General features: G+C 40.4%; 1 protein-coding gene across 12 annotated transcripts in view; it reads right to left on the bottom strand.

Annotated features, from left to right (window-relative positions):
* Positions 1 to 26,323, bottom strand: part of KIAA1109 (KIAA1109 ortholog) — a 192,660-nt gene that overhangs the window by 7,873 nt on the left and 158,464 nt on the right. For 8 of the 12 annotated variants that reach the window (XM_029076442.1, XM_029076441.2, XM_029076446.2 and 5 more), the window contains 16 exons: positions 25,848 to 26,101; positions 24,416 to 24,631; positions 22,473 to 22,653; positions 20,263 to 20,464; positions 17,900 to 18,061; positions 16,257 to 16,396; positions 14,519 to 14,720; positions 13,568 to 13,768; positions 12,083 to 12,262; positions 11,118 to 11,255; positions 10,134 to 10,391; positions 7,315 to 7,465; positions 6,389 to 6,546; positions 4,034 to 4,226; positions 3,650 to 3,867; positions 716 to 967 (listed from right to left, as the gene is read on the bottom strand). In XM_029076442.1, coding sequence (XP_028932275.1) covers positions 716 to 967; positions 3,650 to 3,867; positions 4,034 to 4,226; positions 6,389 to 6,546; positions 7,315 to 7,465; positions 10,134 to 10,391; positions 11,118 to 11,255; positions 12,083 to 12,262; positions 13,568 to 13,768; positions 14,519 to 14,720; positions 16,257 to 16,396; positions 17,900 to 18,061; positions 20,263 to 20,464; positions 22,473 to 22,653; positions 24,416 to 24,631; positions 25,848 to 26,101 — 3,106 coding nt within the window. The remainder of the gene's footprint in view (positions 1 to 715; positions 968 to 3,649; positions 3,868 to 4,033; positions 4,227 to 6,388; positions 6,547 to 7,314; positions 7,466 to 10,133; positions 10,392 to 11,117; positions 11,256 to 12,082; positions 12,263 to 13,567; positions 13,769 to 14,518; positions 14,721 to 16,256; positions 16,397 to 17,899; positions 18,062 to 20,262; positions 20,465 to 22,472; positions 22,654 to 24,415; positions 24,632 to 25,847; positions 26,102 to 26,323) is intronic. The other 4 variants (XM_029076448.2, XM_029076452.2, XM_029076443.2 and 1 more) reach the window with 3 other exon arrangements.

The following is a 26,323-nucleotide window of genomic DNA, read 5'->3' as shown; positions in this document are numbered from 1 at the left end:
TTGTGTGCGTCCAAGTGGACTGTGACAAATCTGATTATACTGTATTTATGCTGGGGCTTAACACATGGTAAGCAGTTCATACCAAAAATAACAAATACAAATTTGTGTGAATAACTGTCCACATTTCCATTTTTATCAACTGAATTTACATGAATTTTGGAATGTAACACTTGGAGGACTTGAATAATTTTAAATGCATCAAATTTTGTTCCTGGGGGATTTCTGCAAATAGTCTGGAATTTGCATGGATTACTGCCTCCTGGGGTCAGTATCTGCTTATCTCTGGTGTCAGAAATGTGGAAGTGTCATCGTAAAATTAAGATTTGGCTACAGTAAAGTTTTGGACTGATACAAAAGTTTGTTGCCCCAACCTCAGGATTTTAACATTTCAGTGTATGTCAAGAGGTAGTTGTCACATTGAACTGTTTACCCATTTGCTTACTTTTCAAATGTGGGGAAAGAATTATTACCATTTGCCATTAGGCTGCTAGTCATGAATTATGAAAATTATGATTTAAATCCAAAACATTTGAAATTTCAATCCCAACTTAAAAAAGGTCCTGCTAATTGACCCCTTAATTATATTCTTCCAAACTCAAAAAGCCATACCCATTGAATAAGGAAAACATACAAGTGTTGGGAAATGTATTAAGAAATTCTAAAATTCAAAATCTGAAGATAATATATTTACAAAGAGCATGATCGTTCTAGTTACCGTCTTCCCAGATCTTCTGGGCTTCTGTCCAAAATGCAATGTTAGGTTCTTCTAAATGAAAGAGTGCCCATGATTTTGAGCGGAAATTAGGGCCGTGGAAGCAAGCCAGCGTCATGTGATTCCCATGCAGACTCATCGATCCTCCAAATTGCATTCCGTCCTCTGGCAGTGGAATCTGAAATAAGGATATATGGCACCCCGACACCACCTTCAATACTCCTGGCCAGTGGCGGTGGTGAGCTGCGTCCAGCACTGCAAAACACACAGACACATACACACAAATTCAGATGTGCTTGTGATCTTCCAAAGATGGAAGGGAAGAAACAAGGTAGAATCAGACAGAGTCAGTGACTTGTGGTATGCCAGTGGGAGGGGAAGTTTCAGGAGAAGGGCTGAGTTGGGCTTCGAGGTGGCTGGAGGGGAAGGAGCCCACTCACGTTGGGTCTTAAAAACTCTCACAGACAGATAGTGGCTGTTCCTTTAGCCAGCAGGTTCCTAGAGAAGACGAGGTCGGGCAGAGTCGCCGTAACACTGGAAAGGTAAGATGGTTGTGGGTGGGAAGATTCTGCACAGGCTAAGCCTAAACCCTCAGGTGGGCTCAGTCACAGTGTGTGAAGTGTCCTAGGTGGTCTGCCCCATTAATTAAAACACCTCAAGTCAAATTGCTTGACACTGTATGGATGAAGTCCCCATAGTTAAATCAGCCCAATTAAAAAGGCAATTGTCAAAAATCATGGGGAACTTCCCAAAAGAACAAGTGGTTTAACCATGTTTTGACTTCTTGACTTTAGTTGTTTTACTTTAGTAGACTATTACCTGGACAAATCAAGTTGGGGCAGAGCATCTTAAGATATTTCTAGGTCAGACTTGTGTGGATTATTACCAAGTCTCCTGGGGCTTGGAAACGTAAATGTGCCACAGTATCCCGGGATATGCCCAACACGATGTCCAATGTGCAGATTCAAATTGCCTGCGACCTCTGCACCATCAAATAAACCTGAGACTTCTGCTGGGTATATTCAACTCCTCTTCCTGAAAACATCCTTCTTCCCACCCATAAGTCAGAGAGGGTCCAGCCATGCCCGTGCGCTCAGTACAGTGCTCTGCACACAGTAAGCGCTCAATAAATCCGACTGAATAAGATGGGAGACAGAGTGAGGCAGGGTCCCTCCCTCATCTGGCTTCTGGGGGCCTGGCCCCGGAATGTCAGCCTGAGCCACGCTTGAGGGGATTTTAGGGCTTCAAGGGAAGGGTGTGGCTGGTACATCGCTGCCAGCAAAGTAATAGGCTTCTGGTAGCTGATTTCACTTTCCAAAAGATAAACGAGGACAAAAAGGAAATACGCTAAAGGTAAAAAAAAAATAATTTGTGGTAAAGACGGTGTTTTTGAAATAACAAAAGTTAACCGTTAGGAACTAGAGCTTAACGGTTAGTGGTGCTCTCTGGTGGCAAGAGGGCAGAGCTGATGTTACATACACCCAAATTTTAGTTCAAACTTTGTGCTGAGTGACCAATTCACAAGAAGCACTGTGGCCCAGCGGACAGAGCACAGGCCTGGGAGTCAGAGGACCTGGGTTCTAATCCCAGATCCACTAATTGGCAGCCTTGTGGCCCTGGACAAGTCACTTCACTCCTCTGTGCCTCAGTTATCTCATCTGTAGAATGAGGATTAGGACTGTGAGCCTCTTGTGGGACTTGCACTGTGTTTAACCCGATTAGTTTGCATCTACCTCAGCACTTAGTACAGTGCCTAGCACAAAGTAAGCACTTAAATACCCTAAAAATAATCTTCAATTTACGCATCTGTAAAATGGGAATAATACCCCATAGTGATGTCTTGAAGTTAAATGTAATAATTTTAAAGTGCTTTGGAAAATAAATTTAAGGCATCATCATTATGAAGAGTAGTAGTTAAAAGTGACTCAAGCCTGTTCCTTCAAAGATTCAGACACACTGGATTAAATCATGCCTCCCCACCAAAATATGTCTAGTCGGGGTCCTATTTCAGCATGGACAGGCAGGTTGGCCTTTTCTCTAGAACAACATATAGTCCAATTAGGCACGAGCAGATTGGGAGATAGCTGGAAAGTCTTTTTACAGGTTAGTTATCTTTGAGTTCCACATATTAATCCAGATAAAAAACGTTTTATAAACTAAGCTCAAATATTCATCCCATAGCTTGAGTCTCAAATGAATGGTACCAGATATAAAAAGTCAGATGCTCTCAAGGGAAAATAAGCTTCTTTCTAGAAACAACCAGGTTCATCCTTGATGTCACTTTTTGTTTTGATACACAAAATGATGCTGATTTCCAACTTGCTGTAAGATTGAAAAAAAGTTAAATTTGACTGATGGTAAGAGACAGTTGGAACAGTTCAGTGACCTTGCACGGAACCTTCTGTCTAACCTCTTGTCGACTGAGAGGCATGGATGGGAAAGGAACTGTGTCTGATCAGCTGTATTTATATACATAGGACAGTGCTTGGCACACTGTAAATGTTAAATACCAAAACAAACTAAAATGCCAAGGGCCAAAATTTGGTGTTAAGCTCATCTGACACTCATAATATATATTTAGAGCTTTGGAAAAAGTCTTAGTCAACACCTCTTCTTTAAAGAATCAATTAATCAATCAAGGGTATTTCTTGAGCTCTTACTTACTATGTGCAGAGCACTGTATTAAGTACTTCTGAAAGACAATACAACAGAGTTAGCAGAAATGTTCACAGCCCACAACGAGCTAACACTCTAGAGAAGTACATACCCAGCCAACATCTTATTTCCCTGACGGAATAATGCTTTTTCTCAGTGAAGAACTTGCTAAAATGAGGCAGTTGTTAAAACTTTTACCAACGTGAGAATTTTATCTTGGTTCGAATGCTTATAGATCCTGAGTAAGGACTAAAATATCAAAGCGTAAAGTAGATTTCTTACACTGTTCTTGCGAATTTTTCTCTAAGTTATTGGTCATAGTCTTCGGTGGGAGATAAGGAACTGGCCCCCAGGTAGACAGAGCACGTTTGCTGGTGTCAAATTGCTGTGTGAAGAACTCCTGGAGCTTCATTCCTATTTTTATCAGGTCGGGCGTGGTCGATCGTGAAATCATCACTTGGAAAATATCCCACTTCAAATCTCCATGAACAAAAATTTCACTAGATCACAAAACAAATCATAATGTTTATGTTCATTTACTTCTCACTACACTGCCCCAAGTAAAATAATCTGCTAGAATAAAATAATTCAGGAAATATGAAAATGCGAAGTAAAGTACCTGAGACAGAATCAATGAGCATAAAGGAAAAATGTGTTGCACGATACCTTTTATCAGACATGCTTGAATCCAAAGTGTTGTACAGGTTCACTTTCCACTCATCCTGTAGCTTAAGATCAGCATTACTGAAGATACCCATGAGAATACTTGATCCCATATAATCAACACGTGCTTCTGTAGAACCCATGGTGATCTGAATTTTGTGACTGGGTTGCTGGTTTGGATGTTCAGAAATATGAGCTAAAATACAAACAGTTAACAGTTTTATAGATCGAGCCAGCATTGAGGGAAAAAAAATTCTTCGCATTAATCCACGTACATTTAAGAGGTTTGCTTTGGTTTTAAACTATAAGACTCCCAAACTTATCTCACTAGCCCCAACCTCTCAATCTCAACATTTCCTTCTTCCTCCATGCTCTACTGTCAGCGTTTTATAACACATTTCCAAGATCCTCCCTGCTCCCTCCATCCAAACAGCCACCATGATGGTCCAGTCAATTGTCATTTCCTGGCTTGACTATGGCATCGGCCTCCTTGTTTGGCTTCTTCTTGCTTTCAATCCTTTTCCTCTCCAGTGCATATTTCCCTCTTCTTCCTGGATCATTTTTCTGAAAAATCATTCTGCACATCTATTCACTCCTCAGAAACCTAAAATGCTTCCATATTACTTTCCACATCAAGCAGAAATTCCAGACTGCTGGCTTTAAGGTACTCATTCTACTCTTTTTCTCCAACTTTTTCAGTCTCTTCTCACTCTATACCCCAGCTCACATCTCACATTCTCTGCTCCTTCCAGGCATACACCAACCGTACCTCGGCTTTGTTGTCTCGTTTTTGTCCGTCTGTCTCCCCCGATTAGACTGTAAATCCATCATTGGGCAGGGATTATCTTTATCTGTTGCCGAATTGTACATTCCAAGCACATAGTAAGCCCTCAATAAATACCATTGAATGAATGAATGAATCTCTTCCACTGCGGACCTTTTACACATTGTTCTCTACCCTGCCGGAAAATCTTCCTCTCCCTCATATTGGACAGACCATGGCACTTTCCATCTTCAAAGCCTTCTGGAATCACACATCTTCCCTGATAAAATTTCTATTTTTCCCCTACTTATAAGGGCATGCCTACTAGTACTTCTGTACTTCACACTACTTAAGCCCTTAAGGCCTTAACACTTTGTACAGAATTTACATACCCTATTAACTTGCACTAACCCTTGAACATGTCCCCTATATCTGTTTCCTCCCACTGGTAATTTATCTCCATGATTATCTCCCTCAGTAGATTCTAAACTCATTGAAGGAAGGGATCTTGTCTATCAGTTCTACTGTAATACTCATAATAATAATAATAATAATAGTGGATGTTATTTGTTGAGTGGTACCTATGTGCCAAGCATTATACTAAGCGCTGAGGTAGATAAACGATCATCAAGGCCAGACAAGGTCCCTGACCCACAAATAGGCTCAGAGACTAAGTAGGAGGAAGAACTGGAATGTAATTCCCATTTTACAGATGAGGAAACTGAGGCATGAAGAAATTGCCTGACTCACCCAAAGTCACATAGCCTGTAAGCAGCAGAGCCAGAAATAGACTGCAAACTTATTATGGGCAGGAACCGTGTCTGCTACTTCTGTTTTATTGTACTAACCTAAGTGTAAGCGCTCAATAAATACCACTGTTTAATTAGAACCTACATCCTCTGACTCCCAGGCCTTAGCTCTTTCCACTAAGCCACACATAATATAGAGTTTTGCACATAGTAGGGGCTCAATAAATAGCACTGATTTATATCTTTAAAAATTATTTTCACAGGAAGCAGCATGACCTAGCGGTTAGAACAAGGGCCTGGAGGTCAGAGGGTCATGGGTTCAAACCCTGGCTCAGCCACTTGTCTGCTGTGTGATCTTGGACAAGCCACTTAACTTCTCTGTGCCTCAGTTCCCTCATCTGTAAAATGGGGATTAAGACTCTAGCCCCATGTGGGACAGGGACCGTGTCCAACCCAATTATCTTGTATCTACCCCAGTACTTAGAATAGTGCCTGGCATATAGTAAGCACTTAACAAATGCCACAATAATAATAATAACCACAATTATTATTATTACTATACAGGCCTGGGAGTCAAAAGGACCTGGGTTCTAATCCCAGCTCCGCCACTTGTCTGTTACGTGACCTTGGTCAATCACTTCACTTCCCTGTACCTCAGTTACCTCATCTGTAAAATGGAGATTAAGACTGTGAGCCCCATGTGGGAATTGGACTGTGTCCAAACTGATTAGCTTCTATCGCAAAACTTAGTAAAGTGCCTGGCACATAGTAAGTGCTTAACAGATATCATAAAAAAAAAAACACAACAGGAACAAATCAGTAAATCAACTTTGCATTCCAACTTACCGACCATTTCCAAAGTGTTAACATCTATGGTACCTCCAACTACTCCTCCCCTCGAGTCCAGCTGTGATCTACCCAGACCAACGGACATGCTGATCTCTCGGTCTCGATTACTGCCCACTGAAAGACGGCCTTGGCTTTTCAAACCACTGGTGGTCCAGCTGTAAGATGTGGGAAGTCGGGGAAGGAGGGGGCCGGGAGGAGAGCATTAGATAGATATTTGAGCTCCTGGAGCCACTCAAATCACCAAATCAGCAGTGAACACAGTTAAGTGAAATCTGCACAACTAAACGAAATGCTTCCCCCCTTGATTTAAATCTGAGGCACACCAGACATGGACAAATGAAAGAGAAAAAAACCCCTAAAACTTCAGATACTGTGAGATTGTTCATCAATAGAAGAAAAGGAAGTAAGCAGAGTGAGATGACTTCAGGTGATTCTACCTCTGATCACGAACTCTAATCTAGACCTGAGAAGGAAGCAGAGATCCATCTCTCAAAAGCTGTATGGCTTCAACCACATCATTCAATCAGATCTGATCCAGATAACTGTCTAACCTTTCATTTGTTTCCTTGAAATATGTCACTCAGGTCACAATAATAAGAGCAAACATAAACACTGCTCCTCTCCTGAGAGGGTGTTTTATTATCTTGATCATACTCAGAGATTGTTTTGTGGTTGATTTAAAGTACTTGACTTGGGCTCTTCCCAGAAAGAGGCAAAATACAGCCTTAATGTACCACTGGAGTTGTCCTTTTATTCTCCGATGATAATTAAGGAAATTATTTTAAAAAGCAATCACAAGATTGCAGATTACTTCAGCTTTGGAAAATATGATCTTCCTTTATCTTCCAACTATTTGAAATATCAGAGTATTATGACACAAATACCTAAGTAAATTTTTTTAAATTTTTAACTGAATATCTTACGTTGTATTGCCCATCACATTGCTCATGTTCATTTGAACATTCAGTTGTTTCAGGTTGATAGCAAATACGACTAATGTTTCCCATGGCGTGCCTTGTTGGCTTGCTGCTTTGTTGGATTTGTTAAAAGGAGTTGATGTTTTCGAGAGTGAATCTAAAAGAGAAAAGATAAATCCCGGCCAAAATGTATACCACGCAAATGACTATTTCATTACAAAGCAAATAAAGCACTCTGACCATGAGCAACATAGCCGACATAGTAGTGAGTAAATATCATCAGATTTCACTTTGAGAATTTAAAGCTTTAGACGCACCAGGTTCGCTGCAGCCTAGAAATAGTATTGAAGTGGATGGCTGAGAGGTTGTGAAAGCTAGTAATGGACACCTCTCGGGGACAGGATGATATGTGGAGAAGGCTGGGGAAGGGTGATGTTTGGGTGGATGCTACAGGAAGACCTTCAAGAGCCCTCACAGGCTCAGGAGGGCACCCTCATTCTAGCTCTTTTATGGCAGCCCAGTCTAAGTGGGGTAGCAGGTAACCCTGACATCTCAACCTTTTTGCGCTGCTCTTGCACTTGGATCTGTACCCTTTAATCACTTGAGAAACAGCATGGCCTAGGGGAAGGAGCACAGGCTTGAGAGTCAGAAGGTCATGGGTTCTAATCCCAGCTCCCCCACTTGTCTACTGTATGGCCTGGGACAAGTCACTTAACTTCTCTGTACCTCAGTTCCCTCATCTGTACAGTGGGGATTAAGACAGTGAGCCTCAGGTGACACAGGGATTGTGTCCAACCCAATTATCTTTTATCTAGCTCAGCGCTTACAACACTCCCTTGCACAGGTTAGTGCTTAACAAATACCATTATTATTATTATTCACCCATCCTCAGCACTTGCATATATATATATCCATAGTTTATTTTAATGTCTGCCTCCTCCTCTAGACTATAAGTTCGGCATGGACAGGGAATGTGTCTACCATTTCTGTTATACTGTACTCTTCCAAGCACTTAGCACAGTATTCTGCACATGGTAAATGCTCAATACAGGTGAATGAGCCCAACAGCTAACCTTAACAATAATGCATTTATAATAGCACCTGCATTTATTTTTTATTTACATATGTGTATAAATGTGTGTATATGTATAAATGTGTGTGTGGTGTGTGTATACATATATACATATTTATTTTTATTTATATATGTGTGTGTGTATATAAATAAAAATATGTATATATATATATACACACACACACATTTATACACATACACACACACACATACATATATATGCTCAATTTATTAATTTATTTTTCTTCATCCTGAAATCGTGGTATAATTACCTGTACTATCCTTGTCCTTCCTCCTCAGCCTACATTTTATAAAAAAAAATTCTGCCTGTCCCATTGGAAGCTTTTTGCTTCTGCTGTACTCTACCAAGCACGAAGTTCAGTGCTCAGCAATCACTAGGGATTCAATATATACAGCAGATTGATTTTTATTTGTTTACATATCTTTTGTACAGTGTACTGTCTAGGCAGCAAAATTCAGTGGCATTCCTCTCTGACTTGCCGATGAAAATTTTTTATTGTGTGTAAATCTAAAGGGTTTCATTTGGTGTCTTTGGGGTTGCTGTGGTAGTGTTCTATAGATTTGTGTAGACACCACCCAGCTCCTATTCATCTGCTCCACTGGGAATTCCAAGATTGCTTTGCTCAGCAGAACATCTGCTAAACGCTAACCTATCAGAGCTGGATGGAGATCAAGGTCAATAAAAATAAGACAAACAAAAATCAATCCAGTTTTGGAAATTCACCAGTGCATTTTTCCACTACTGCAAGAGTGAGATTTCCTGGCCTTGTGATGCCCTATTCAGGCATAAGTAAGGGTGACTCGCCAAACCACCCACGTAAATGCTGTGGGAAAATTTTTAAATATTGTTGTTAAAATGTGACTGTTATTTCAATCTGAGTGAAAATGACTAATCATTCTCATTTAGTCTCTTACAAAATGAAGGGAACTTCTATGGAAATGCTTGCTTAGCTCCTAGCCTTGACAGTTTATTGAAACAGACTGACAATTCTTCTGTCAAAGTTATCAGTGTAATATTAATAAACATAATAAAAATCGGTATTTTATATATTCATCCAATAGTTTTATAAACATATATTTTACTAGCAAGCTTCATTCCTAACTCCTCTAATAGATTTCTTTAAAGCAGCTTGGGAAACAGAGTGGTTAGTGGAAATTGCATGGGCTGGGAGCCAGGAGACCTGGGTTTTGGGCCCAGCTCAACCTCTGGCCTGCTATGACACGCTGGGAAAGTCACTTTACTTCTCTGTGCCTCGGCTTCCTCATCTATGAACCAGGGACAAGATGACTACTCTCCTTATCTCAACTGAGAGCAGTATGTAAGGCAGGGGCTATTTCTGGTCTGATTACCTCCTACGTACTCCATTGTTTAGTAAGTGCTTAACTTAAACCATAATAAGAATGGTTATTATAATTATCATTATAATTCTTAACCTGACAGCAACACAGTTCTCTCTACTCAAGGTAGATATGAGAATGAGGGTCTCCTCTGAGGATGTCAAAACAAAAATACTTCCCATCAGTTCTCCCATAATACTCGTTTGTGCTATGTTTGGACAGAATGACAGGACAGAACACGATTTGGTGTTCGAAGAAACAGCTGTGTGCAGAATCAAAGCCCAACACTACATATTTTCTTTAGGGCAGGCTCTTTGAGAACACCACATCCCCATCGTAAGAGAACTGACTGCACTATATTTCATAAGCGTGGATAGCTTTAATTTTCACATACCTCTCCGAGGAACTGAAGAGTCGGATACACTTCTGGATCTTATAGATGCTGGAGATTTTAGGTTCTGAACGGCTGCCCCTGGTGACATGTTGCTGTTGGTCATGTGTTCATTGAAAACGTTATTAGCCTGCGTCATGTGAGTGAAGGAAGTTGACTGGCTGGGCTGCTCCCAGGTTCGACAGTAAGCCTTTCGGGAGGATTCCGGGGATAGGTGCTGGCTTACTCCTTCAATGGAATCAGGTGTTCCAGGGCCAGATGCTAGCACAAAAGTGGGAAAGGCCGGAATAAACAAATTGAACTGGACTTTTTGCTAACTGAAGTGCCTTTTGTTAAAAAAATGTTATTTGTTAAGTGCTTACTATGTGCCAGGCACTGTACCAAGCACTGGGGTAGGTACGAGTGAATCAGGTTGGACACATTTCTTGCCCCTCATTGCCCCTTAATCTCCATTTTACAGACAAGGTAACTGAGGCCCAGAGAGGTTGAGTGACTTGCCCAAAGTCACACAGGAGATAAGGGATGGAGCTGGGATTAGAACCCGGGCCCTCTGACTCCCAGGCCTGTGCTCTTTTCGCTAGGTCATGCAGCTTCTTTACCCTGATGACTGTTCTCCCATCTTCCCTTTCCAGCTCACAGTCTCCCCACCCTCACCATAAATAAATCCTTTTCCATAGTTCTCCCACAATCCCCCCATTTGCTGCCATCAGCAAAAAATGAAGAAGGCAGAGGACAGCAGCATGCACTCTGCTCTGAGCTCCCACCCAGAGCTGAAGAAAGGGGGACAGGAGAGATTTACTGTCTCCAATTTTTAGTCTACATAAACCTGGAGTGCTCTGTGATAAGTGTGTCCTAAAGCAATGGCGATATTCAGTGTCATTGTTAAAAAAAAGATTGCACAACTTTTTTATTGTATTTGAGATCATTTCCTAATCAAAATTTAATCTTTGCAACTTAATTACAATAACTCTGAAGTAAAAGACCTACCTGGCAAATTGATGGTTTGATCTCCAAGAAAAAGGCGCCGGGCAATACTTCTTCTGTACCAGGCTCTTGGAAAGGCCAGGATTTCACTGAGCCGACGCATATCATATTTAAAGGAAGCCGATCCTATATCACACACAGCTGATACACAATACACACACTTCAAATTTCAGAATTTAGACTAAGTACATTTTCACAAGTGGGTTCCAAGGAACGGGGGAAAGGACAGAGAGCAGCAAATGGGCAGACCACAGTGATGCCTTGTAACCAGAGCTTTGGGTTTCTACAATAAGAAGCGATGGCACGTATTCACAGAACCAACCCTACAATGAGGTTACAATTAATAATTAAATATAGCTATATCTTCCCAATTGATACCAGATCAGCAAATATGATGGCGATAAATTCATTTTCTATTGTCTTTTACATGTCTGACAGGCATTAAAAGGTCAGAAGTGAATTCAAGACAAACTGGACGTTCCGAGGGCATTTGGGAGGCAAGATCAAAGAACTACTACGGTTTTGCAATACTGTCTCAACAGTCGTGTTTAAGTGGCCTTATTGTTCTAATGACAGAGCTTCAAAAGCATTTGCTAGCTTTGACAGAAACTCCATTCAAGGGCAGTAGGGAAGGAATGGGAAGAGCCAAAAATCAGGAGGATCTAGAATACTGACCTTTTCCCAAAGAGATATATTGTGCGGAATACCATAGCGACTGCCGGGTATTTTTACTACTTTCCTAAGCAGTTCAAAGAAGGAAATGAAGGAAACAGTAAAACATTTTATAATACAACCCAGTAGTAGCAAAGACCCGTGGACATGAAGGGAGTAGAGAGCAAGACATATTAGACACGCTGGGCGTGCTGGTGTGGGAGATGATGTTTCTCGGGTCAAATGCTGGGGGATTCCTCGATCACATTCTGGAGGGGAAAGTACATTGACCAAGAAACAGATGGAAACAAACATACCAGATATATTTATTAACGTAGTGTCCATCTTGCTTGCAGACTTGCTTGCAACTTGACTCTCAAAAAACGAAGCGCCACCAGAACGCCTTATTCGAGATAAGCTCACTTTCACAAACTCCAGGTTTATACTAAGGGAATCTTTCCGCCCGGTGACCGACGTAGGCTCCTCATCGACGTTGCCTACCAAGAAGGGAATGCGAAACCATTTACATTCAAAACATATCCTAACCACTTATAAATGCCCTCAAATCCAATTCTTTTATTCAAAGAGGTGCAATTTAGATTAAAAATGATGAAAACGTTCCAAGTTGTGCAGCAGGTCACTTCTGTAGAAAAGCCAATGACCTTTCACAATCGATGGCCACAGCGACCATTAAAGGCTGAGCCAAAGGTACAAATAAAGGGGACAGGATGTGAATTATACTGGCTGAGCAACAAATAACTCCCAATTTACAGCTGAGAAAATTGAGTTAAAAGTTAGAGGTTAAAGTGACTTATCCAAGTTCTCAAGGCTGGAAAGTGGCAGAGCTGGAATTAGAATCCAGGTGCTCTGACTCCCAAGCCTCTTTCCACTAGGATATGCTGCTTCCACTTCCTGTCTCTAGATTCTAACGAAACTTTGCTCCTTTCTCGAGTTGTGTCTGTTATACTGTCGTGTGGTATTTTCCCCAATGCTTAGTACAATGCTCTGCACATAGTAAGCGCTCAATAAGTACGACTGATTGACCAATCGTGGTATGCCATGCTGGTCTCTTCATTTTCAGCTAGGATGCAGGACTCTCTGCGGCTTTACTTACTTTTATCCATCAAATGTTCCCCCCACCCTCCCTGCTTATGATTTCCCAACTTCCAATCACCCTACTTGGCTTCTCAATACAGCGGCTGGATAAGGTGAGCCTGGCTTCAATACTAGGTATCATCCCAGGTCTTTATTATGTGTGATCCAGACTTCCCATCTGACGCTGAATACGGCCAAGAACTGACACTGATGGAACTGCTCAATGAATCAGGAGTGGTGTCTGTGTGGCATTCATGTTTCACAGCCTTAGAGAAGGTAGGGCAGCATTTCAGCTGTTAAGGACTTGTCGCCACATTCTGTTTGATAGTCGCCCCAAGGATGGACTGGGCTCCTTAATCCCATTTTCTACTTCATTATATATGGTTGCATCTATTGATCAGTGTGCTGCCTACATACCAATCGATCAAATGTATTTACTGAGCAGTGACTGAGTACAGAGCACAGTACTAAGCGCTTGGGAGAGTACAATAGAATAGGGTTGGTAGACACATTCCCTGCCCACAGTGAGTTACAGTGTAGAATTTCATTATTTTTAACCTAACTTGGGGGTTTGGGACCTTAGATTGTGAAATAGCCTCCTTTCTCAGGGACACTGTGATTCCTGAAAAAGAAATTGTTAAATGACGAAAGACACTAGTAAATTCCCAAAAAATCCCCCCAGAGGCAAAGGGGTCTTGTCCATTCACCTAGTCCTGCAGATCCAGGGGTAAGGCCAGAAACAGCAGTCTTTTGTTTCCCTGCTCCATATGGATGAAATACATAAAGGGAGAAATCAGACATGCAGGCGGTGAAACTCAGTCCCGATGAACTGCTGCTGGAGCTTGTCAAGTCTGACTGACTACTGCTGTGCCGGCTTCTGCCAAGGGGGCTCCCTAATCCAGAAGAACCTGGAGGAAATAGGAGTAAATAAGATTTTTATTGTCTAATACAATCGATACCGATGTATACAGTCAATAGGAACTCCAAGGCAAGGACTCCATGTGGCTATTTGTCACAGATTCCTTGTAGGCAGTATCTAGACCTTTGTCATCCATATCCCTAGCACATGCTTACTGCGAAAAAAATTTGTGTTATAAAAATACATCCTTAAGTGCTTCAGATGTTCTCAGTGCAACAACACCACAGCCCTTCAAGGTATTTTTGGAGCAAAGCGTCAGCCAAACGGTAGCAGAATACATTACCAGGGGCAATTTTGTTTTTAAGAATCTTTCATTATCATATTTGATTTTTGAAAAGTCTGGAAGATTACCATAAGGGTTTAACAAAATAATGGACCTGGAAGTGGCTTCAGTTTTCTACTTCATCCTTTCATCCCCAAATGATTTAGTGTGCAACCAATCAAATGCTTAATACAGTGCTCTGCACAGGGTAAGCACTCAATAAATACCATTGATTGATTGATCAATAGTATTGGAGGGTGCTTGTTGTCAGCAGGGCACTGTACTAGTGCTTGGGAAAATATAATACAGTAAAGACACGTGCTCTCTTCCCTCAGGGAGATTACACTCCAATGACCTTAATAGCACTGTTAGAAGAAACCATCCACACACATCCCCTCCTCACTGCAACAGGACAAAACATTCCATTCAGGTGCTGTATTTAGCCGAAACTATTGGCAGTAATTTCTGCTTTTATACCTGGGGTCCCAGTTTTGTTAGCTGAGGTCTTTGTTCCACTCAGAGAAGCGCTACTGCCAGGTGACAAACTCTCTGTAGGGTAGGTGGTCCCTAGAGTCTCCAGCTCCCCTCGATTCGAAGAAAACACCAGGTCCAGGGAGGGCAGTTTTAGCATGCATTCTACTCTAGACACTGGTAAGCAGCTGAATTTGATCTGTGAAGGCTAAAACAGGAGGAAAAATATTTTAAAGATTAGATAATTTTCTAAAAATCACAATTTCAAGCGAGGGTCCAAATATAATGGTCTGTTCCCTGAACTCTGTTTCATTCAAGCAGTGTGTGAAGCACGCTACTGGATAGATCACTGGCCTCGGAGTCCGAGGAACTGAGTTCTAATCCTCACTCCACCATCACCTGCTGTGTGACTTTGGGATAGTCACAACTTCTCTGGGCCTCAGTTTCACCAACTGTAAAAACAGAGGTATCTGTTCTCCCTCCTATTTGGACTGTGAGTCCTATGGGGAACACAGACTAAGAGTGACCTAATTAACTTGTATCTATTCCAGTGCTTAGAACAACGCTCAACACATAGTAAGACCTTAACAAATACTATAAAAAAAGAACACTGGATCTGAATCTTTCAAGTTTAAAAATTCACATATTTTTTAGCATTAGTAGTCTGTAGGGCCTTGCTAGATTACTTTTGAAAAACCCTATTTTTTAAAACACCTCTCTCTCTCTCACACACACACCCACACCCACACACACCTATATACACTTTGTACTAAAAGACAACATTACTGATAGTGAGGTTCTATCCTAAACAGTCTACTCAACAACAACTTTTAAACCTGAAAAGAAACCTTTTCACTTTATCTTATCAAAATCCAAGAAAGATTATTTTATGTATCACTGTCAAATCAATGGTATCTATTGTGCGCTTACTGTATGCACAGCCTTGTACTAAACACTTTAATTTTAGACTAAATAACACTTTTGGTTACCATTCAAAAAACCCCCCAAAATCAATGTGAGCCTTCTCTGGAGCCTCCTAAGAGGGTCATTTACAGGGTCACAGTAGTCGTTGTGAGCTGAAACTCAAGCAGACTGGATCCAGTTTTGGACATGCTTTCCATAAAAATCAGATTATAAATCAAAGGCATATCATCAGGTGAGAGAGAAGTTATACTCCACTTTATACTCCACTTCTGAAGCTTCTCCATTTTTTTAAAAGGTATTTGTTAAGTGCTTACTTTGTCCCAAGCACTATTCTAAGCACTGGGGTAGATACAAGGCAATAGGGTTGAATAAAATCAATGTCCCGCATGGGGTCCACAGTATTACTCCTCATTTTACAGATGAGGTAACTGAAGCTCAGAGAAATTAAGTGAGTTCCCCAAGGTCACACAGCAGACATTTAGCACCTCTAATACCAATTTTCTGCATTCCAATTCAGGAGGGGAAAAGCTGTTTGTCACATAGTGGATCACACACTCAGTGTTCAATAACGTGTCCAAAAAAAAAGGGTCGATGGTTCATCTCTCTTCCTTACCAGTTGAAGGCAAATTTCCTAAACAATTTTCCTTCTAGTCAGGTGAAAAAGGAACTGAATCTAGCACTAAAAACTCATTATCAGCTCACCTTATTTTAAGGAGAATCCACTTTAAAATGAGTTTATTCCAATAGCAAATAGCCTCACATTTGATTTTTAAAGTAGACAATTCAATCATGACATCTATCATATCTAGCGGCAGCTTACCTGAACTCGTACATAAACTACTACATCTACCGGGAAGGAGGAGTATGCAGAGGTTGAAGACGATACTAGTGATGTTGTAGACTCTTCCATAGGATCTGGTAGATCAAACTGTCCCATATCGTCATCCTGCGAGCTCACTGCTGGCAAAAATATAAACCACTAAGTAGAAGATATCCAATTCCAAAATTATCACACAGAATCACTTAGTTATCTAAAGATGACAGCTTTTTTTTTTTAAATACATCCTATTACCCTTCAAACTGGGAAGGTGAGGAAGCAGCAGTAGCGTCTTTCCACACTGGACTTGTAGGGTCCGCTACACTTCTGTGGCCACACCACTGGGACTCCCATCGGCCCCCCTTTCTCGCCAGTGGCATCATGTGTTCTCAACTTTCGAGAACACCGGGCAGGCTGTGGTGGCCTCTGGTGTCGGCCCCTGAGCTGTGAACAGCCTGAAACTTTGCTCCTCTAGCCCACGGTGCCTTAACCCTCTTTTATATATTGCTGTCATTCAATCCAACAATGGTGTTTATTGAATGCTTACTGTGTGCAGAACACTGATCAAAGCACTTGGGAGAGTACAACAGAGTTGGTATATTTGTTTCTGGTCCACCGAGAGCTTATCCTCATCTTTTATGCTTTGTGATCATCCCCCTTCCCTCCCTTATTCTTAGATTATGAACCCCCTGAGGGCTAAGGACCAAACCATGTATTTTTTCCCAGTGCTTAGTAAAGTGCTCTGCACTAAGTAGGAGCTTCATAAACACCATTACTACTACGGTTAGCAATGGTGCCCGTTTGAGGCTGTGTGGCTGCAGAGGCAGGGGAAACCTAGCTCCTTTCTCCATTTCCATTCCCACAGAGAGCAAAAACATGCCTCTAAGCATACTCGACGATTGGGGGCTAGGTTTAGCTCCTCAGCAGCACCTGAAAAAGTATACAGAGATACTGGAGAGGAACAGGGAGGAAGGACACTGTCAATCACATCAGTAGTATTTACTGACCATTGATTGTGAGCAGAGCATGGTATTTTGAGGAGAATATAACAATGGTAAAAGGCACGATTCCTGCAATTTTACAGTCTGATGGGAAGCTTGGGCATACGTGGCTCCACTTGAGGACAGTGGGCGTGAGTCAGTCAGTCGTATTTATTGAGCGCTTACTATGTGCAGCGAACAGTTCTGAGCGCTTGGGAAAGCACAATACAACAATATAACAGACACATTACCTGTTCACAACAAGCTTAATCTTGAGGGGGAGACAGACATTAATATAAATAACAGATATGTATACGTGCTGTGGGACTAGGAGGGGGGTGGTGAATAAAGGGAGTGAGTCAGGGTGATGCAGAAGAGGGCTGAAGAAAAGGAAAACAGGCCTTTAGTCAGGGAAGGCCCTTGAAAGAACTGTGCCTTCAATAAGGCTTTGGAAGGAGGGGAAAGTAATTGTCCATCAGATATGAGGAGAGAGGGTGTTCCGGGCTAGAGGCAGGATGTGGGTGAGAGGTCGGAGGTGACAGAGAGAAGAGATCACGGTATGGTGAGAAGGTTTAGCATTGGAGAAGTGAAATGAGGTAGCTACCCACTGGTTAAGGCAGTCCCGGAAACTGGCAATAAAAATGACTGGAGAATGGAAATGCTTACCCGTGTAATTTCTTTCGATTGGTGTAATAGGGATGGTTTCCAGAGCCTTCTCTAGAAAGTCTAAGAGGCAGGGACTGATGACCATTTCCTCCGGCAAGGACTGGAGTGCTACCCACGCATAGAGTTTAGCGGTTTTTATGCCTCCACTTCCCTTCCCTTTGGCTAAAAACAATGATAGACATTAAGTGAACTCAATGGAACCAGTTCCCAAATTTTATTAACTTAAAACTTTATGGTCCAATATAAGAGAACTAACCAGCTGCTACAGTGTCATGCACTAATTAGTACCCAGGACTGCTTCCTAATCATTAACACAACTTGCAATAAAAGGAACCAGAAGGTTGGTAGAAGAGACACGTCAATAGATACAGATTAAGTTGATAAATACAGTTTACAATACAGTTTAGTGACCTATTTGCTCTAGGTCACAAATTTTTATTCAATTCCCCAACTTTGGCTTTCCTAAACTCTATTAGCACAATCCCAAACTTCCTCTTCCGTTCTTCCTCCCTGCTGGGAAAATGAAGAGCACTGCACAATGACTGATGGCAGTACTTATTCAGATGAGATAAACCTCATTTCCTTGACCTGTTTTTTCATAAACTTGGAAACCAAGTGGGAATAAGGCATTAGCATCCTTGAAATCGTCTCTCACCTACTTTGAAGACAGTTATAGAATTCTGAGGGACTACCATAAAACCATATTCAGCTCATGGATGAGGGGCTAGCAATAGGATGTTGGAGTTTTTTGTAGGTGTAACTCCCCCGGTATGGAGTTCTGTACGAGATAAACTCCCAGTATGCTCCATGAAGTGTCCATTCATTCGTATTTATTAAGTGCTTGCTGTGTGCAGAGCGCTGTACTAAGCACTTAGGAAAGTACAATACAATAATAAACAATGACAACAGCTGCACCTGACGAGCTCACGGTCTCTAACACATCCCAAAATGAGGATTTTTAAATGAAAACTGAGAAAATAATTCATCTCCATTCTGTATAATCTTGTGCTAATAACTGGTGGAGATGAAAACTGTAAGCAAAATACTCCAGGAAATTGAGGCCAAGGCAAAAGCGTTTCATTTGGAAAGCTTGGAATGTCAACATACATTTAATAAAGTGAAAAAATGCGTTGTGCATTCTACCTGTCACAAAGGCAATATTTAAGAAAGAAAAGAGATGGGGAAACTAAAATTGAAACCCCTTGCCCCCTCATTATTGAGAACTTCCCTACAACCCTGATCTACCTGAGCCACAATTTGCCCCCTAAAGATGTAAAAAATTAAAACATTAGAAAGAATGGATCTTTCTAACCACAAGGGTAAGTAGGCCCTGTGTAGGTTGGTCTGTTACTTGAAAATTCTACCCAAATGAGCTACCTGAACAAGTCTTAGTGCAATTTTGAATGACTCAAAGGAAACAGAACACAAGCAGTAATTCAGGGCATACCATATTATAAAATTCAACATGACTAAGCAAATAATTATTTCCTGTATGTTTCTAAAATCATTTTTATTACAATATACTAAAATCTAAGATTGGGTTGATACTAATTTAGAATACAGTTCTGCATCAGGTAATTTAATTGAGTTTTTTCCACTTTTGTAAACAGAGTACCCAAGAGAAATTCTCTGGAGCATAATAGAATTTTAGAAGTAAATCATTTATACTTTTGTAACTATATCAAATATATCTCTTCTCTGACCAAACGTCATTACTTTTTCTCAGGACACATTCCATCTACTCTAGTGCCTCTAATAATCTTTTTTCCCATATCTTTTGTGCTCTGCTATTTCTGAATTACGGCTCCTCATTTTAAAAAATTAGAGTTACATCAGTTCATGTCAGTCTGTAAAAATCATAAATGTTCAAAACAATGTGATCAGAATCAGAATAGAAAGGAGTGAACTCAAAATACTGGATGAAATATGATTTGCAAATGTCAAACCCACATATACATAGTACAGGTTATTCATTATAACACATAACAGAGCAATATAAAGTTGATGAAAGCAGCTTTCAAACAGCACAAGCAGAACTAACACCTGTCTAGCCAGAAATCTCCATTTTCAACAATAAGCCCTTAAACTATCAATCTACAGCAGAACAAGAGAGCTGCTCTCAAACAATCCTGGCTAACTGATAAATATTTGGAAACTTTAGGCATTCTAGTAATTCGCCAATTTGAAAGGAAACTGATTTCAAATGAAAATACGATGAACTGTAAAACCATACTTAAGATCCATACCAATGTTATTTATCAGTTTGTGACCAGGTTGTTTTTTTAGAGTCAAGGTAGAGAAACTAGGTCTCCCCAAGTTTCAATTATGGCAAAATGAAACTAAAAAACGCATTTCTTTAGTACCTGAGGGAATAGGTGGGGGTTGGGGAGGAAGTAAGGTGTTAGTCTTGCTGTGGGCAGAGGTAGGTAAAGGAGGAGAAGGAGGAGATGTGGCATTGTCTTTCATACCATACAGCTTGGACTCTTTGGAAAGGGTTCTCGGCAAAGATGATCCTCTGGAAGCATTTGGCGATTCAGTCCTTAAAGTCTTAGAGTTGTAGTGTAACTGCATTGAAATAAAGAAGCTATAAAAACCGAACTGTGCAAAGTAGGAGTCAAATACTTTTGGAGGCGGTTTTGGGGGACAGCAATAGATTTTCTTGTCAGACAATCTTTTACAAATTCAAAACATATCTCAAAATGGCATCCCATTGGATAATACATTGTAATCTCATGATAACTCCTAAGAAGGAAGACTGGAATAATATGCTATTTAGAAAAAGTCAATGAAAAGCTTTAGGAGTCATTATTTAAATAGCTCCTTTCAATGCAAGCACCATTTTACTAGTCACCTGTTTTAACGACTGCTTGTCCAGGAAAAATTGATTTTGAGTATTATGAACCTGCAGATTTCCTTTGTTTTATTAACTGGATACAGACAGAGGGGAAGAGGGGCTGGTTCAAGAATAAAATGCAGTAGGCTGCTAAAGTGTCCATATTCATTTAGTAGAAGGTTCCTGCAATCGTTAACCTTCTTGACCTCTAAAAACACCAGCAAAGTTGGATTTACCAGAAAAGTTTAACTGACAAGTCATTAATCAAAAATTAATGATATCTCCAAATGTGTTTTAAATATCTGAAGTCAAAAAAGTTAAAATCCTCTCTAGTATCACTGGTGTTTGAGGGGAAAAAAAAGTAATCCTCAAATATCTCCATTGTTTCCTAAAGCAATATGTGACATAGGAATTCCTTGAGGCCCAGTCTACTGGGCCTTAAATAGGCCCAGTAAAAAGCTAAGCACTTTGGGAAAAGAAAGACTCCTCTGGAACACTAAAGAAAAGTTTAGCATGTACTACAATATTACTCACTCAATAGTTCCTGAAGGAAATTTTAGAGGATTATTAACTACTTCTATACACCCCTAAGAGAATAACTTTAGAGTAACTGGACTTTACATTGTATTATTGCCTATGTCAAAGGGAATAAATATATTCCATAATTCCACTCCTGAAATGAATGAGATATTTTCTATTACACTCCTCTTTGAATGTTATGGTCTTCACAATAAAAAGAAATAGATGATTGTAAAATGGAGCACTGATTTTTTTTAAGCCACATACTTCATATTGTGTAGCGGATAAAACACAGACCTGGGACTCAGAAGGTCATGAGTTTTAATCCCACCTCTGTCACTTGTCTGCTGTCTGACCTCGGGTAAATCACTTCATTTCTCTGTGCCTCAGTTCCCTCATCTGTTAAATGGGGACTAAGGTTGTGTGCCCCAAGTAGACTGTGTCCAACCCGATTTGATTGTATCCACCCCAGCTTAGTACAGTGTCTGGCACAGAGTAAGTGCTTAAATGCCATGATGATGATGATTATTATTATCCTATAAATCCACTTCACCTACCAAAATACTGTGCAAAAATGAAGGTGGCCACCTGCCTGGGGTATGTATTGTCAGAGTTGGGGTGTGGAAAGAAAGTAACTTTCTTCACAATTTTTTGGGGGAACCCTCAACACCTACCACCTGAGGGACAGTGATCCCATTTGGCAGCCCATCTCCTGAGCTTCTCAGTCCCCTCTGCTCCCTATAGTAAAACGTAAGCTGGTACAGGTTACTCAACAGCAAAATGGAGAAGTTGTAGGCAAAGCAAGAGGATATTGCTTTTTTTTTTGGTTGTTTCTGCATATTTTAACTAAATGTTCACTATCTTACTTGATAATGACAAAGGATTCAGCTGTATAAATATTGCGAACTGGGAACACACGGCAGAAAGAAAGAACACATGAGTATTCTGCTCCTTATACTTTTTGTGCATCTAAGGTACTTTGCCAAGCACTTGATTCAGTGCTTAATAGTCAATAGATACTAAATTACCACCAGCATTTCTCCATTATCAGCCCTAATGTTACTTACTGGACATGTGAGTTCAGAGCACTTTATTAACAACTGTGACAGTTCAACTAAAATAAGACGCATGATCACTGTTCTTCAGGACTGCTAACAATTGAAAGAAAACAGTATTTCTTTCTACTACTGGGTCCATTATAAATGAATACATTTTTTTTACCTTTACATCAACTCCAGGAATGTAAAATACAGTTGTTTCCAAGTCACTTGGCTTTGTTTGCAAAGATGATGGCACTTTCTTGCCAGTCATTAAATGTGTAGTGGAGGCATAGTTAGTTTGAAATTTTTTCTTCTTTGAAGGGGATTCTTGATCCAAGCTTCTTGAACTTCGGTCATAACTCCTAAGGAAGATAAAGAGTGAATCTTAATAGTATCACAGATGCCTGAACTCCATTTTCTCATCAGCAGTTTTTTGTGCCCTGCTGTATTTATTTATGATGGTTATATAAGGGTCACACGTTGCTAGTCCTGAAAAACGGTATTCAACATTCATTTGAAAACCCATGCCAAATATTTAGAGCATTAAGTAGTAAGGTAGTAGGCTCCCAAGTCTTGCCACACAGTAACTGCAGAAAAGTTAGATATAACAGGGCGACCTTGGATTATTACTCTGCTAGACTGTAAACTCCTTTAGGATAGAAATCATTTCAACTAGTTCTATTGAAGCCTCCCAAGTACTTAAGTTACAGTGTTCTGCATAAAGTAGGGGCTCAATAAATACTGCTGGTACCCTACAAAAACATGATGGTTTGGGGAAGAGAGGCACCAGCCCTTTGTCCCTGCATCACTTAACCCATGAAGCCTTCTACAGTAGGGCCACAGAATCTCTGAATTGGCCACCACTTTAGTCTTATACTCCTCCCAAGTCAAAATTCTGTTTTCCCTTTAAGTGGTCTTTCACTGTACGAAGCTCTTGGGATAGAACAATGTAATAAGAGTTGGTAGAGACATTCTCTACTTTTTCTTAAAAGTACTGACATGTGGTGGAGCCGGGATTAGAACCCACATCTTCTGACTTTCAAGCCTGGGCCTCTAAGCGTGACACAAAGCAGTTTACACTGTTGTTGTTATTATTATTATTATTATTATTATGGTATTTAAGTGCGTACTATGTGCCAAGCACTATTCTAAGTGCTGGGGTAGATGAAAGGTAATCAGGTTGTCCCACATGGGGCTCGCAGTCTTAATCCCCATTTTCCAGATGAGGTAACTGAGTCAGAGAGATGTGAAGTTGCTTCCCCAAGATCACACAGCAGAGAAGTGGAAGAGGAGGAATCAGTATCCATGTCCTCTGACTCCCAAGTGTGTGCTCTTTTCGCTAAAACACACGGCTTCTCTATTTAGAAAAAGTGTAAGATTCTAATAGTTGAGAGACAGACATCTGGTTTCCATTTCTTCCCTAATTAAAATATCAAACACTGCAGGGAACAGCAGGAGATTAAGGATCACAATATATAGGAACTATTTATGATTAATTTTTTACTCAAGTGTTTTATACACTGAGGCTTGGGTGATGTTTTAACCAAGAGACTATTTCAAATAACATTTTTAAAGAACTGAAAGTGCAAGTGTATATATGGATTGAAGAACATGAAAACTCTAATCTCTAAGGTGTACAGGGTGTAAGGTGTAAGGCTCAGAACCAGTCCCTGCCCCACATGGGGCTCGGAGTCTTCATCCCCATTTTACAGTTGAGGGAACTGAGGCCCAGAGAAATGAAGTAACTTGCCCAAGGTCACACAGCAGACAAGTGGCGGATCCAGGATTAGAACCCATGACCTCCTGACTCCCAGGCCCACACTCTATCATCGGCAACATCCATAAGCTATCATAACAGCACTGAAAATTAGTTTGGGCTTTCAAAACAGATATAAATAAATTCCGCTTTTTAAATGCCTAAATTTCTGTTAGGCAACTCTGCTATATCTAGATGCCAGAAACGAATACTTCTAATGGAACAGATATTTAGTGGCGCACTCATTCTATTTGTGAGTAAAACATAAAGGATGAATTTGGGCAAGTAGGGACATAAAAATAAATCAGTAATTAAATTTCTATTCCTAAAGACAGATTCGATAATGCTATTTCCATCAAGTTTCATACCTTCTTAAGCTTATGTCATCATGTTCTTGCAGGAGTGTGGTTGGATGCAGAACACATTTCCCACTATCGATTTCAACTCTGATGTCCAATTCAAAGTCAATATTTCTTTCTGTGGCTGTGCCACTGAGATTTCGGCTGGCAGGAGCTGAAGGCCAGCGTTCAGTAAACAGCTGATGGACTGCAGCAAAGCCCGTCGCCTTTTTACGGGAGGTGTGTCTTTCGAAAAAACACAATGACTGCTCATTAAATTGTATAATGACAGAAAGACATTTTCCAGATTCTCTTGCTACTACATTTCCATTCCCTCCATTCTCTCCAGAAGAGTTAAGTCACAGAGATTTTCAGAAAGATTATTCTGTACAATCAGATAAATGATTCTATTGGTTCATGCTAATGTGCTGGTGAAGTCATTTAGCTGAATCACTAGGCATGCCTAGAAACAGTTTCCGTGTCCATTTTTATAAATACTTAGCAACATTATTGGGCAAAAATCAATATTAGGATTCTCATTACGTGCCATGCGATTTTTCAACACCTACACATCCAAAGTATACCTACTTTAAATACTCCATCAAAAATGTTTTGATAATATTAATAATTATATCAGTGGAATTTATTGAGCATTTACTATGTGCTGAGCACCATACTAAGTGCACTTTCCCTAATAACCAGGGAACATGGAATGCCAAGTTGGCAACTCAACTTCCTGCTGATCGATGCAATCTAATAATATATGATATGGTGGAATCTTTTAGAAGATTACGGATTTTCAGGGAATTAAAGAAGCAATTAATAACCCAAAGTATATTCCCCTCATTGTTAACCTCCAGGTATCATTCCCTGAGAGGGCAGAAACAAAAATGAATCTTCTATCAATCAATGCCACATTCCATAGTGACACACATCTAAAGAAATGAAAGTCCACAGATTAGCACAATCACACTTTGATCCCAAGTCAATACTTCATCCAGTTTCCACAGGTACATGATAAGTGTACATAACCCATGGGCACGCCCAGGGTAAAAAAACATTTGGATTATCCTGGGCTTGCAGCAAAATTCCTACTCTGTTCACTGAATGAAGTGTCTAAAAACTATTCACTGTCAGCTGAAACTGGGCCAGATTAATAATATGTTCTGGAAGAGGGCTGGACAATTTTAAATCTGTCAGATTATTTAGTGGTAGCACTGAGGGGGAGAATGTTACTTCATGAACATTTTACGAAATGTAAAAGCAGCCTTTTTAATGGAAAAGAGAGACTGCCACAGTTTTCAGCCTGGCTCGAGCACCAGATTTTCAAGATGAATATGGAGCACTTTTGATGCACCTTCATAAAATATACTCCTATTTTCTTAACTTCTACATAAAGTTCCAATGTCACATCTACAATTTAATTGCCAGTTAAGGCTCCTACTAACTCCGTATTACTTACGAGGGTTTTCTGTAAATATAAAATTTTTCCCTTTCGTGGTCATCTTCCTTTTCCTCCTTCTCTGAATCTTCACTGGTTGAAGATGAGCTGTCATCTCTCCGACCTTCTTCAGGCTGGAAGGGAATGTCTTGTGAGAAGACTACCGGAGTTTTGGGTGAATTGAATACTGAGCATGATCCTTCACTATTTGATGAGTAATGGGATGGACCATCAATGGTTACAGACAAAAGGTCCAGTTCTGTCTCCTCTGGAAACTGATTGTAAAAAGACAAAAGATGATTAAAGTTCATAATTCCTAATCCCTTGACGGTAAAATGTGTAAATATCTTGGAAAGAAGAAAAAATGAAGAGCATTTGAAAATCCCGTCAGAGTTGAAGTTCTTCATTTTGATCAGCCACAGTGTCAGATTTAGAGATGCATGGAATGGCAAAAGAAGCACACAACATGAAAGAAACACATATGTCACATTTTGCAC

This window comes from Ornithorhynchus anatinus, chromosome 12, assembly GCF_004115215.2.
Source record: "Ornithorhynchus anatinus isolate Pmale09 chromosome 12, mOrnAna1.pri.v4, whole genome shotgun sequence".
Lineage (NCBI taxonomy): Eukaryota > Metazoa > Chordata > Mammalia > Monotremata > Ornithorhynchidae > Ornithorhynchus > Ornithorhynchus anatinus.
The sequence above is the reverse complement of the archived record's forward strand: the minus strand, read 5'-3'. Positions and strand labels throughout refer to the sequence as shown.